Raw genomic sequence first — 13,463 nt, forward strand, 5'->3', positions numbered from 1 at the left:
TATTTTTATCCCCACGGCATCCTTCCTGGTTTGAATGGAAGTGTAAGGAGTGAGGTTATTAATCTTTTTTGCAACTAGAGCACACATCTTTCAAAGAAAATAAAAACAAGCAACATTTTCAGAGACATGAAACAACCTTCTACACTGTAGAGTCTGGAAGAACATCTAGATTCACAATACTTTACTAATGTTTTCTAGAATACAAGATAAATTGACTTCCCTCATCATATTCCAGTGTATTTAACTACATAAGTGAGCTGTACAGGCCTTCTGTTGGCAAACAGGTGCTATAGAAACTTTGCTAGAGCTCATGAAACTTAAACATGTTTTGTAGCAATGTAAGAATCTAACATGTTACACTCCTATAAAATATGTATTTTAAGAACTTTGGGGTTTATTTGATTTATTTTGGTTTGGTTTTGATATCAAGAATAGTTTCAGAATATAGAAGGAGAAAATTTGGGTAGAGTGTGCGTATGTGGGAAAATACCTGTAGAAAAACAATTTTGTTTGTATTGAAATGGTTTATGAATGAAAGAACTCTGTGCAGTTTTCATGTCTGCATTGACCAAAAATTACTCTGCAGCTTGAAACTTCATCCAGTGTAGTAGAAAACATACTAGTGGGGGGCAGGGGAGGGGTGCAGAAAAGAAGAAGAAAAAACAGCATAGGTCCTAATGTGAAAGGATGACATTTTAAGTTCTGTAATTTTTGGAGCCTATGAATCTAGGTTGGACTAGACTATAAAGGATTAAATCCTATTTTTCCTAATGGAAATCCTTATAAAAGCATTTTATGTATCACTAATACATGCATACACACAAATATTAATTAATGGTGTATATTTAAATACTGAACTCTGATGCCTAAAAATACCACATTGTAATTTACATGTTAAATTAGCTGAAATGGAATATGATTTGTTCCCAGTAATATAGCAAAAATAAATGCAAGGAATGATAATATTTCTTATATAGGTATTATATATGCTAGTATCTAATAAAGCAAGTATTTTATAGACACTTTATATATGTTGAATTTTTTACTCTAAAATTCATCCAAGCAAGCAATTTTATAGATTCTAAAATGTTTTAGTTTTAGAAAACTCCTGAAATCCATAATAAATTACCAGTTAGAAATGAAGAGATGAAAATGAAATGAAGCCCTCTTTGGCTTTTAATTGTTTGTTTCATATCCAGAGTTTTGTTAATCAGAAATAAAACCTGGTTTTAATGTTAAAAATATCATAAGTAAGATATTTCCATTTGTCCTAAATGCATAATCTTACACAGTTACTAGTGTTTAAGGTACCCGATCGATTCCTACTTCTACAATCCATCTGCTAACAAAACCTTTGCTTTGAGTAGAATTGCAGACATTTTATCACAGGTTAAGACACCAGATGGCTCTCTTGAGTTTTCTTTGCAAAACCTCAAGCTGTAAACAAGTGCTCTGCATTTCTGAGATGCGAGTACAAAGCTATTGTTTTTGATCTCTGGAGTAAGAAACACATTTTCTCTTTGTCTATAGGCATACCACTCGTTTTCACCTTCTTTCTTTCTTTGCAATCACCCCAAGCATCATGTCGTTGAGAAATGTCAATGTGTTTTGGCAAAGGCCCAATATTTGAAGGAAACTATGCAAAAGGAGCAATAGTAGTAGCTACTATAATAGCATAGTGTCTTTGGATAATATTAAGAGGTCCCTCCAGCAAAAGGGAACGTGGAACTTCCGTATTTTTGGAGAGTTTCTCATTAGAATGTTAGGGCTGTATGTATGTATTTCACTCCTAAATTCCTGTGAAAATGAAAGATAGCGGTGGCTGGCTTTTGTTTGCCCTACTCCCTCTCATTCATTCCTTTGTTTGGAGCCAGCTGCCAAGTCGAGTTGACTTGCGGTGGCACGGGATAGCCTGTGCCACTCAGGACTGCTCTCTGCTCCGCTGTCCATGGTACTGAAGGCAGAAACGGACAGGAGCGGGGAATGCTGCCGTGGATGGGACCAGGGCCGGGGCTGGGGGAGGCCCACTGGGACGACTCTTGGAGGAGCGCTTGCCTCTTGAGGGATCTTACGGAAGGCAACACTGTGTCTTGTCCACTTCTGAGAAGGAAGGAAAAAGAAAGCAGTATGAAAAAATTCTACAGTGAAGTTTAAATTTAAAAAATAACCACCTCTCTGTCTAATTGCATTAGTTAAGGCAATTGTAACCGTTGTAAGGAAATTGCTGCTCTGTAAAAATTGCCAGATAGAAAATCCAATGAGTCTTAGCTGAATCTCTTTAGAGACACTTTTAAATAGAATTAAAATGTATTATCCAGATCCGATTGTGCATGTTCTGTTCCTAGTTGGTCTAGTATTAATACAAAATCCCTGTATACTGGAGTTCCCACCATACACTTTTGCCCTCTGTATAAAAATAGCGCTTTGTAGATTAAAGGATTTAGGGAAAAAAATGGTCAATATCAGAGATGCTGAAGCCTCTGCTGAAACAAGAACATACTCTTACATACTGGGTTCTGTATTGCAAACAATTATTCTGGATTGGCATGTACACCTTCAAGCCTGTTCAAAACAAACAAATAAACAAACCTGACAACAAAAAAACCCTTGCAAACCCATCTAATAAGAAATTAGAGTACTTTGAAAGTAGTATAAAAATAGATATTTATTACACAATAATCCCCCGTGCAAACTGTCCTTCTTTATAGGATAACTGTAATTTTTTTTCTGTATAGCTGCTTGCTTCCTTTCTTCTAGTTCCCTCTGGCTATTTACAACTTCAGGAAGTTTAACCATTAGGCTTGCAGAAAGTAAATCCGAAAAACTTTGAGCCTTTATCTGAAAAGGGAGAAGAGCCAAGAGAAAAAGATGAAAGGAAACAAGTGAGATGTCATATTTTACATGGTAGTTTCTTGTGAACTCTTCAGGGCAGATCCTCCTTAGGCGTTCTGTGTCTACTGAATTTGGCTGGTGCTTCTTCAAGTCCTCGAAGACAGCCTGGAATTTTACATGGTGCTGGTCATCAATAAATTTACCTGCTGTGTCTGTTTGTGGGTGACTTGTGTATTACCTTCGGTATTTGGGTGCAAGGTCCTCTCCCCCTCGTAGATGTGATTCTTCCTCATAGCTCTAAAACCTTTCCGTGCGGCGGAAACCCCACTCCCGCCAGACTACACCCCAAGCCCCGTCCATTCCCGGATTGTGGGGCGCGGAAGGGCGGACGGGCGTCGGCAGAGGGGCTGCCGCGGAGCGGGGTGCCCTTGGAGGAACGCGGTCCCACCTCACCCGCCTGCCGCGCCCCCACTGTTTGCCCGGCCTGGGGCCGGGGACAGGTGCCTCCGACACCGCTGGGGGCGGCAGGGACGGCCGGCAGGGAGTCGGTGCTGGGGAGCTGGGGAGAGGGTGTCTGCGAGGGTGCCTTGGTGTGCCGGGGCGGGCGGAGGAGAACGGCGAGGGCCATACGCCCCTCCGGCAGCGCGCAGCGCCCTCCTCCCCCCCCCGGGGAGGGAGCCCCTTACGAAGCCATCCGGAAACCTAACGGGGGGGAGGGGGGGCAGAGGCAGCTGGAGGCGGATGCACCGGGAACCCCTTGGTTCCCACCAGAAAACCGCATCAGCAACACCCCGTTTCTCCGCCTCTCTCCCCGCTTTGCTTTATTCTTCTGTCTTTCCCCCATTCCTTCTCCACCCTCCGTACCCTCGCCGCCCCTCGCCTTGGGGAGGACAAAAAAAAAGCTCCAGCGGTGCGTGCCTCTGTGTGTGTGTGTGTGTGTGTGTATGTGTGTGCGTGTGTGCGCGCGTATGTGTAGGGGAGGCTGGAGCGGGGTGGGACCGAGGAGCCGTGATTACAGCTCTCCCCGGAGAAGAAGATTGCTCTCTCCAGATGCTGATTTCTGAAGCACTTGGCAATCATCAGGCGGGAGCCGGGAAGAGGCGGCGGTAGCCGCCCCGGCCGCGGCGATGGCAGCGGCGGGCGAGCGGGCGGCGGCGGCACGGGGCTGAAGGGCAGACCCGGGAGGCAGAGCTGCCGGCCAGACCCGACCCGACCCGACCCGATCCGGCACGACCCGGCCGGGCGCGGCTCTGCCCCGAGTCCTGCTCGCTCCGCGCCGCTGCACCAGCCCGCCCGCCGACACCCGCCCGAACAGGTGCCCGTGCACCGGGACACGGCTAGGGTGACGGCGGGGCACCCATGCAGTGACCCCCGGCGGCGGCAGCTGTCGCCGGCTGCAGGGTGGAGGTGCCCCTCCGCAGCCGCCCCTCGGGCCGGAGGGAGCTCCCGCTCGCCCGCGCCTCCGGGGATGGGTCCCCGCCGGGGCTGAGCGCCCCGCCGCCTGCCTCCCCTCTGCCCGGCGTGGGCGATCCGGCCAGCAGCCATGGCAGCGGCCATCGCCAGTGGCTTGATCCGCCAGAAGCGGCAGGCGAGGGAGCAGCACTGGGACCGGCCGTCGGCCAGCAGGAGGCGGAACAGCCCCAGCAAGAACCGCGGGCTCTGCAACGGCAACCTAGTGGACATCTTCTCCAAGGTCCGCATCTTCGGACTCAAGAAGCGGCGGTTGCGGCGCCAAGGTGCGTCCTTGTGTCCGGGCCCGCCCGCGGGCTCCCGGGGGGACGGGCGGGAGGGGGCAACCTGTGGCGAGAAACTTCCCGGGCTGGGCGCCGCCCCCGCTCCTGCCAGCCGGTGGCTCCGGCTGCCCGAGGAGCCGCGGCCGGCGAGCCCAGCCGGTCTGGAACTCCAGTGCTGCTCACTACAGTGTGCCGCGGGCAGGAAGCCCCTTGGGGGAGGCAGCCGGCGCAGCGAGAGCCCTGCCCGCCCCTCCGCTTGTCCCCGTCTCGCCCGTGTTTCTCTTTGAAGGACAAAGAGCGCACAGCGCGGAAAGCTCTTGGGGTGTCCGGTGTTTGGGGGCCGTCGTTCACCAGTCCCTTCCTTGAGCCACCCACCTGGCTTTGGCGAGTGCAGCCTGGCCGTAGTGGAGGGTCCCTCTCTGCGCTGTCCGGTGACTTCCCAGTCAGTACAGAGGTGATGCACAGCCAACAGCTGTGAGAGAGCTTCTCTACATCCCTTCGGGTGCTCAGGTGCAGGTCCACTTGCCTGTTGCCCATCTCCAGCCAGGGCCTCTCCATGCAGACCAACAGGTTTTGCTGGCAGTTCTTCCAGGTAGATGACTAGTAGTCAGCGGAGACAAACTGGTACCATGGTGATTGCATTCTATTCAGTACTTTGTGTTAGAACCCTAGAAATAAAAGGACTCAAAAGATATTGCAATGACTTCTCTATTTTAAAAAATTCTGTGCTATTTAACAGCATTCAGAAATGGTGATGACTTACTTTGCAATTGTCCTTAGGAAACAAGTAGTTTTAGAAAAAAAGAATTATATCGTGAAGAGTGAAAATGTTAAGTATCACTTGAAATATGGCTAATACCTACTGTCATTTATAAAGTATCAACCACCCTCTATTACATTAGAGAATGCCACCATGTGTTGTGGTTTGGTATGTATACTACAGCTCCTCTTTAGGTTGGGTCAGAAGATAATTTTAAGAAGCATAATCAGGGAATTGTCCTGATTGATGCTTTCTGCCTCTTTTCCATGCCTCATACTTGAAAAAGCATAAATCAACAAAATCCATGCAACTTTATTTTCACATGGCTTTCTTACAGTGAAATTATTTATTGTAACTCCAAATGCAAGCAATGTCTTGCCATTTTTAGGTAGTACAATGATATAGGGAAGATGAGCAAGAGCGTGTCAGTGGGAAAATCTATGGTGGCTTTTTTTAAGCAGCCTGTGCGTGTGCTTAAACAAACTAGAGTATTTGCTTTATGATGGTGGACTTTTATAAGTGAGATTGATTCATGAAGACAAGTTCATGGGGATTTGCTAACTGAACAATTGTGCTAGACCACCTGTGCAGTCCTATTTTGGGGGAAACTCTGTATTTGACTTTATTACTGTTTGAGGACGAGATGACTATGTCACAACACTGAATTGCCAGACATTCCCTTAGGTAAGAAGGGGCTTTAAAGAGACTTGTGAATTCATCCTTTTTCTTTTATTCATTTTTTATGAGGCACTTTGTGATGTTCTGGATTAGAATATAACTGCTGTTAACCTGTACTACTGATACAGAAGACTTCAGTATGAATAAGCCGAACAAGGGCTATTCACCAGTGAAGTCTACAGTATCAAGAGTTTATTTTCTCTAAGAACCCTTCATACTGAGACATGGCAATATTTAGCTATTGATTTACGTTAAGTTCTCAATTACTGTTCATCCATAAGAATTGCTTCTGAAAAAACTAGTATCATGTCTTTTACTATGTGTGTTCTAGATGCACAAAGTGATACATGGAGTACCTGTGGATTCAAAGTTGCATGCTGTTTAAGAAGGAAACTGGAGAAATATTCAACCCAGAGTCATTACTTAAACATTTTATGCATAATAATTTCGAATGACTGATCATTTTGGGAAAAAAACCCAACCTAACAAACCACATTTTCTAGGGCTGATTGCTTCAAAATACATTATAAGAGTTAAAAAATGAATGTTTATCAGAGTGCCTTGTTTTATGAAAATTTTTCAATGTCTTTTAAATAACATTTAATAACAGTCATCTGATAAATGAACATTTATCAAAATGTCTTTTTAGTTTTCCTAAACTTAGTTAAATGGCCAGTGAATTCTTCACTGAAATCATACTGTCAAATCCATTAAAATAAATCTTTGCCGAGCAAAATAGGATGAATTTCAAAACATCTGTTGTCAGAAACATGCTATGGGATATTGACAAATAAACCTTGTGTAAATGATATAGTGTCACAAGAGCATTGTGAAAAATGAGCTAATTGAGATGTTGCAAGCCATCTGTAGCATTCTCATACAATTCAAAGGAAGAGTAGAAGTATATTTAAAGTATTTGCTATATAGAATGGTAAAAGCTAGACTGTGTTTTCCATGGAATATAAACAACTGTTTTGCTTTATACTTACATATGAAAAATAACTGTCTTCCCATTTTTTTAAATAGACAATGAAAACTAGTGATGCTGCTTTTTCAATTAAAAACACACATTTACTCTTGTACATACATGTGTATGTGACTTAAGTAAATAGATATACACAATAAATGCACACATACCAATATGGTAGCCAATTTAATAAAAAATATTCTTCATTTTTACACTCTTCCCTAAAAAATGTCTGTTAGTACTGTTCTTGTTCAGTGGGATTTATTTGAGAACAAATGAAGTTATTATGAATACATAAAATGTTACAATCATGTATGCCCTGAAGAGGATTTTTCTGTCATTGTGACAAATTTTCTGTTGATGGTCCTTCCTTTAGGGGCATACTAAAATATCAACAGAAGTGTGCTTTGGAGACTAACATTTAGGAAGGGTAGCATTAAAGATACCTCCAAGAGCTCATTTAGGGTAAAGAGTAATATTTGTATTTACTTATATATTTGCTCTAATGATAGATACCATGATAGTTTTAAACAGCTTTACTAAAATGTTGATTAATGAATTAAGCTAGAAAAATGTTTTCTCTGGGAGACTTGCCTGATAACCTACTGAGTGGACATCTTTTCTGGACATCTTTGATTCATATTGTTTAGTATTATGATATTTCAAATTTATCTCATTTTTATTTTATTCTGCCTGTCATCTGATGAAGAAATCACTGTCATTAAGGTCCAGATAGCCATAAAGCCAAGATCTTGCCTGATCAGATGCAGACATCAATCAATTATGAATCATCCTCTCCTGGATTAGAGGTTGTTTAGTTATAATGGTTTAATTTATGTTAATATAATCACAAATAGGAGAGTTCAGAGACAAGATTCTGGCTTCATGTGAAATAAACTTACCTAATCTGTGGTAATGCTACTTCTTCACCTCATGCATCTACGGAGAGCAGAGATTAAAACATATGCTTCTCACTAGTGCAAAATTCAGACATTTTAACCTATACTTTCTTCTACATATCTAGCTTCTTTGCTAATCTGAAAAATCTTCATTTGGTTAATTAGGTCCCTTGAGAGTATTCTACCAAAAAATACTCAACATTTAAATGTATTAATGTGTGGTGTTTACTGTTTCTATGTGCTAATATGACATTAAGCCTTCCAAATATGTATGTAGAGTGTATGAATTTTGGAATGACTTGGCCTCTGATTTTGTACATTAATATTTACAAGAAAGAGAGACCTAGGGAACATGCTCAGAAAATGCACTGATTAGATTTTACTGCATCTACAAAGGTAATTTAATTCTCCAAAGGAAGCATTTTCTGAAAATTCCACAGTAGATCGGCTAATGTTTTTCAGCAGACGTGGGAGTGGCCCACAATCTCAGACATAAGATAATTCCCAACATACATAGTGCCCTAGGTACTTTCTAGTTCTCCTACTTGTGGCATGAAGTGTAACTGAAATGGAGATCTGTGCATGTATGTGCAAATGACTGGTTTCCCAAAGCCTAAGAACCCACATCAAACCCCCACCATTTAGCTCCAGCACTGGATGATCTGGCTTGGTCAAAGTTTCAGCAGAACAAAACCTGTAGTTGTGCTTTCCTGTGTGACTGTCCTTAGCATTAATTCTGCTTGGCAGTTCACTAAAGCCCAGTGCTCCTGCATTGCCTGGATGCAAGACTGTCTATTTCTCTGGGTGTTGAACTGATGCTGCTTATTTTTCATTTCTTTTCTTCAAATGAGATTGATTAACCCACAATCCTTTTGGAACTATAAACACAGTCTTCACAGTCTATATAAGGAATTATTGGGTTTTTTTTCCTTCATTGCTGTTAGCCTGTTCAAAAACTGCATGATCATCACTAACTGGAACTGTGTAGCTCATGTGAAATATTCCAAGCATATTTAAAAAAATATTTTTGGAAACATGATTTGCTAGACCCAGTGTCAAGCTTGCTTTCCCATGCATTCAGTATTTCACATAAGTCCTGTGCTTACTAAGGGAAGTTTTTAAAAGAAATGCAGTAATGGCTGGAATGTAGTTTTTATTCTAAACTGGTCTTGGTGGCTCTAAAAGTGATGAATGAGTGGTTTTGAGAGAAAATGGGGAAAAATATTTTGAAAATGGTAACATAATTTTAGGGACTATTGATTTTAGAAATATCTCAAACAGGAATGATAGAATAGTGGGCATTTAATGCTCTATCACTATTATCTCAGAATACCTCTGATTTTAATGTAAGGAAAGTAGAAAAACTTAACTATTGTTTATCTTAAAATGGTCTGCTAAAAGTAGAAATCAGATAACTTCAGAGAGCAGTATTTTAACTTATTTCTAAATATTCTAAGTTTGGTGTTAGTTGCAAATTAAGATTTTAAAATTTCTCAAAGGCTTCACAGCTATTATTTGGTTTGTTTGGTGTTATTGGTTTTGGGGTTTGTTTTTTTTGTTTGGTTGGGGGTTTTTTATTTGGTGGGCGGGTGTTTTTTTGTTTTGTTTTCTTTTTTTTTTTTGGTCAGTTCTCTCTTCCTGATCAGTATTGCTTTGCATTTATTTACCTCAAGAAGTTTGTATATCTGAAGGTTGTGTGAAATCAGAGGAACACAAATTTCACTTTTGCTATATACAAACATTGCTTTTCAATATCTTTACTTAGTAATTGGAGATTTAACTCTTTAAAAAAGGAACTCTTCAATCTTGAATGATCTTCTGGATCTCTAAAGTTCAGGCAGTTTCTATCCACATATAGTCTTTTCTCATGTGAGGAATACCCATTATTGTGTTATTAAATATATTGTAAAACTAAATTATCTGATTAATGGAGATATTAAGGGATATTGCAGTACAGGTGGTTTCTGATTCATGGTAATCGAGTTACAGGTGAGGTCAGGCTTCTATACTGTATTTACAGACAATTCTGTCTTCTAACAATATATAATCTGTTAGCGGATGTGATTTTTTTGATGTTTCAAGGTCTAATTTGAACTAAAAAATTCAGGGCTTAAAACTTGTTTTGAATGATTAGTTTTCAAGTCAGTAGTTTATAAACAGAAGTAATTAATTTTAATATAGATCTAACAGTCAAAAAGTTTGCTACAGAAAATTTTCTGTTGAAGCTTTTTGATTTAGATTATAAGGATAGTTTTGAAGAAACACAACTGTGTATCCCCATTTTCATGAGTAAACAGAGGTCTCTCTTGTTTGGTCATATGTTAAGGTCCTTTCTACCTTAGGCAAATATTACAGTTAGTGATAGACAGGAAGATGTACTCCAGTGGCACGTACTCTTACTCTGCTTTTTCTGAAACCCTTGGAAACTGGTGCATTCTTGTTTTCAGGAGTTATTAACTTAGATCTTATGCTCTGCCATGCACTGAATGGTGTGAAAATAGAAAGAATATGTCATACTACATTCCCTGTTAGAAAAGGATTAGGAAATTAATAAAGCTCTGAGTTTCCTTTATTATGATTAAAAATCAGCAACCTACTTCCATTTTATTGTAGACGATAACATTTCTATGCATTAGGGTTTTAGTGTTTTATTGCAATTATAGAAATACAAAAAACCTGCTGAGATCAAGTGTAGATATTACAAATCATTTCCCTATGGGACTGAAAATGAGGAAACATATGCTTTCCTGGTGCCAAGGAAGAAACTAACTGCTTTTAATGCCAGGATTTAGGAGTATATATTTACATCAAGTTAAAGATTGGCAGGAGTAGAATCCAGAACTCTCAAGTTCTGATTCTATGTTATAAACTATAGGTGATTTCAGCAACAGGTGACATTACTTAAATTTGTATTTCTATAAATAAATATATAACCAAAACAGATGGAGAATTTTTGTATTTCAAAGGAAACCTAGTATAAGATTGGAAAAAGTAAATGATAAAAGCTCTGCATAAAATTTAAATACATGTTGAAAAAAATGCAGAAACCTTGTTCCCTCAAGGTTTTCAGGATCTCAGGGTGTTACGGTTGCCATTTTGTAGAAGCTAATAAACATGATATTGTTTTTTCTGTATTTCAGATTTTCATAAATGAACCTAGAGAAAGTTGACTGAAATAAGAATGTAAATATCCTTTTTCAAGGATATAAAATATAATCCCCAAGTTTTAACTAAATTAAACAATTTAATTACATCTTTGGTCTTGGTTGTAATCCCTTGCACAGGTGTAGAATTTTTGAAAGGCATTGGAGTTACTGTGCTATAGAACTGCTCCAAATTGTACCAAGATTGGACAGTTGATTGGCAGTATTCAGCAAAAAGGATGGAACTCAACATTTATTTAAAATACTATAACAAACATTTTGTTCCATGTAAGAATAATTCAGTTTTGTGAAACACAACCACACAGCCTGTTCTCTCTGAAGTTAATTTAAAAAACCTGTAAAAATAAAAAGTCACTCACAATTAACTATCATTTCCATTGTAAAGCCTGCCCTTTTGGCTTTATTTTGCAAACTCCAAGATGTAACTAAGACACAAAGTGTAGCTTCTGGTGCTTCACCTTTAGTACTGTGAAGGTTGGCTCCTGGAAGCATCTAGCTTTCGTTGTTAGTCTAATTCCAGTGTTATTTTAAGAAATGCAAATGGAAGGAAGGAAGAAAGGAGAGAAAGAAAGAGAGAGAAAGAAAGAGAGAGAGAAAGAAAGAAAGAAAGAAAGAAAGAAAGAAAGAAAGAAAGAAAGAAAGAAAGAAAGAGAGAAAGAGAGAAAGAGAGAAAGAGAAAGAAAGAAAGAAAGAAAGAAAGAAAGAAAGAAAGAAAGAAAGAAAGAAAGAAAGAAAGAAAGAAAGAAAGAAAGAAAGAAAGAAAGAAAGAAAGAAAGAAAGAAAAAGAAAGAAAGAAAAAGAAAGAACTGATTTTTTTAAAATTAGTCTGCATTTTCTAATGGTTCATTGTACAGGTAAACATGAGTAGAATTTCATGTCCTAATGAAATAGGACTTTTCAAGCCTCAAGGCATTTTTGCTACTGAATTTCAAAGTCACTCAGCACAGAGCAGATATGTCAGGCTTAAGAAAAGGTGAGCAGGTTTCTTTGCAGTGAAGATTCTTGTGGAACTATGAGCCTAGAAGTGGGAGCTGGTACCATGGTCTCCCTTAATGCAATAATGCATTAAAGGTATTTCTAGTTTGGTTTTGATAAGAATTTGCGCTTCCTGAGTGTTAGGCAGAGGCTCACTTCCCTATTTACCATTTAAAACTAGAGCAAGGGTGGGGTGCAGTGTAGTAAAGTTACTATGCTTCTATTGTAATATTTTTTGTAGTGTGAAGGAGGGATATCTTTGAAAAGTAACTGTTAACTTCAGTCTTCTGTGATCATATAAGTACTAAATTTATGGCTTATATATACCTACTTAAGTTAAAACATTGCATATCTATAATGCTAAGATTATGTTAGTGTTCTTCTTTTAAAAGTATGTTCTATAATGAGACAGTGAAGTCTATTTCAGTATGAGTCTTACATTGTCTTTCCAAATCTGAAACAGATTTCTTCATATAGCAGTGGACTTAATTTTTGTGATCAAAACAGTGTGTGTAAAGTTTATTGTTAATTCATAAAGAATAGTGTTTGCTAGAATACAAAGAATATAGATATTTGCATTTGTTTTTGTTTTAATCCATGATTGTTTTTTCTTCATTTGTTTTTAGGAACAATCTTATAACAAATTCATTTGTTCATACATGTGGTGGAGAACAAACGTGTTCCAATCATTCTTCCTTGCAGCCTAAACTCTCTAGTTCATGGATTATAGTTTGTTCCAAAATCTTTCAGCATTTACTGAGTGTTCAGTTTTTCACACACTGCTTTATGCACTGTGAGTATTCCAGAGTAAGATATTCCTCTTATTTTCATCTATGTAGTTTATGTATAGCAGACTTGAATTCCTCTACCTTAATTAGTGGTGTGTATCTCTACATATGAAATTCTGATGAGTTGAAAAAATTTGCCACTGTAATCTGTATACCAGCGACTATTGAATAAATGAGCTCTTAAACTTCATTCTGCTATATTCTCTTTTCACTTTTCTCGCTGTGCAATCAGTACAGTTCCATCTTTGTAATCAGAACAAAGACACACGAAATGTGTAATATTTTGTTCCAAACACCTTTTTAAACTGTGTTATTTAAACCAACAAAAATAAGATTCCATCAACTATTGACTCCTTCTGTGAACCTAGAAAGAAATTTGCGTGGTAGGAAGGTCTTTGCTGCAGCCTTTTGGAATGTAACAAATCTCCCCTTGTGTTCACTGCAAGTCTTGTCTTATCAGAGGTCTGGTCAGGCTTGTACCTGGAGGTGCAGTTGTGGCACCAGTCCTGAAGATTACCCATGCTTGCCCTTAAGCAAGCAGAGGTATGATTACAGGATGAAGACCTAAGTATGGTTATGTACCCCTTTTCTTGTGTAAGGACACACTATAAATTAATAAAGGATTCCTCCTGCTAGTAGTACCTTTTCATTATCTTATCAATTGTCT

The 13,463-nt window shown here is 39.6% G+C and overlaps 1 protein-coding gene across 5 annotated transcripts in view; it reads left to right on the forward strand.

Moving 5' to 3' along the window:
* Positions 1-13,463, forward strand: part of FGF14 (fibroblast growth factor 14) — a 423,741-nt gene that overhangs the window by 269,792 nt on the left and 140,486 nt on the right. Inside the window, exon 1 of one of the 5 annotated variants that reach the window (XM_071548823.1) lies at positions 3,678-3,742. The exons of 3 other annotated variants lie outside the window; for them this stretch is intronic. Coding sequence is in view for 1 of the 2 variants with exons in the window: in XM_071548806.1 (XP_071404907.1) it covers positions 4,376-4,568 (193 nt within the window). In the remaining variant the exon portion in view is untranslated. Of the gene's footprint in view, positions 1-3,677; positions 3,743-3,776; positions 4,569-13,463 lie in introns of those variants that run through there. One more of the 5 variants, XM_071548806.1, reaches the window with a different exon arrangement.

Source organism: Pithys albifrons, chromosome 1, assembly GCF_047495875.1.
Source record: "Pithys albifrons albifrons isolate INPA30051 chromosome 1, PitAlb_v1, whole genome shotgun sequence".
Classification (NCBI taxonomy): Eukaryota; Metazoa; Chordata; class Aves; order Passeriformes; family Thamnophilidae; genus Pithys; species Pithys albifrons.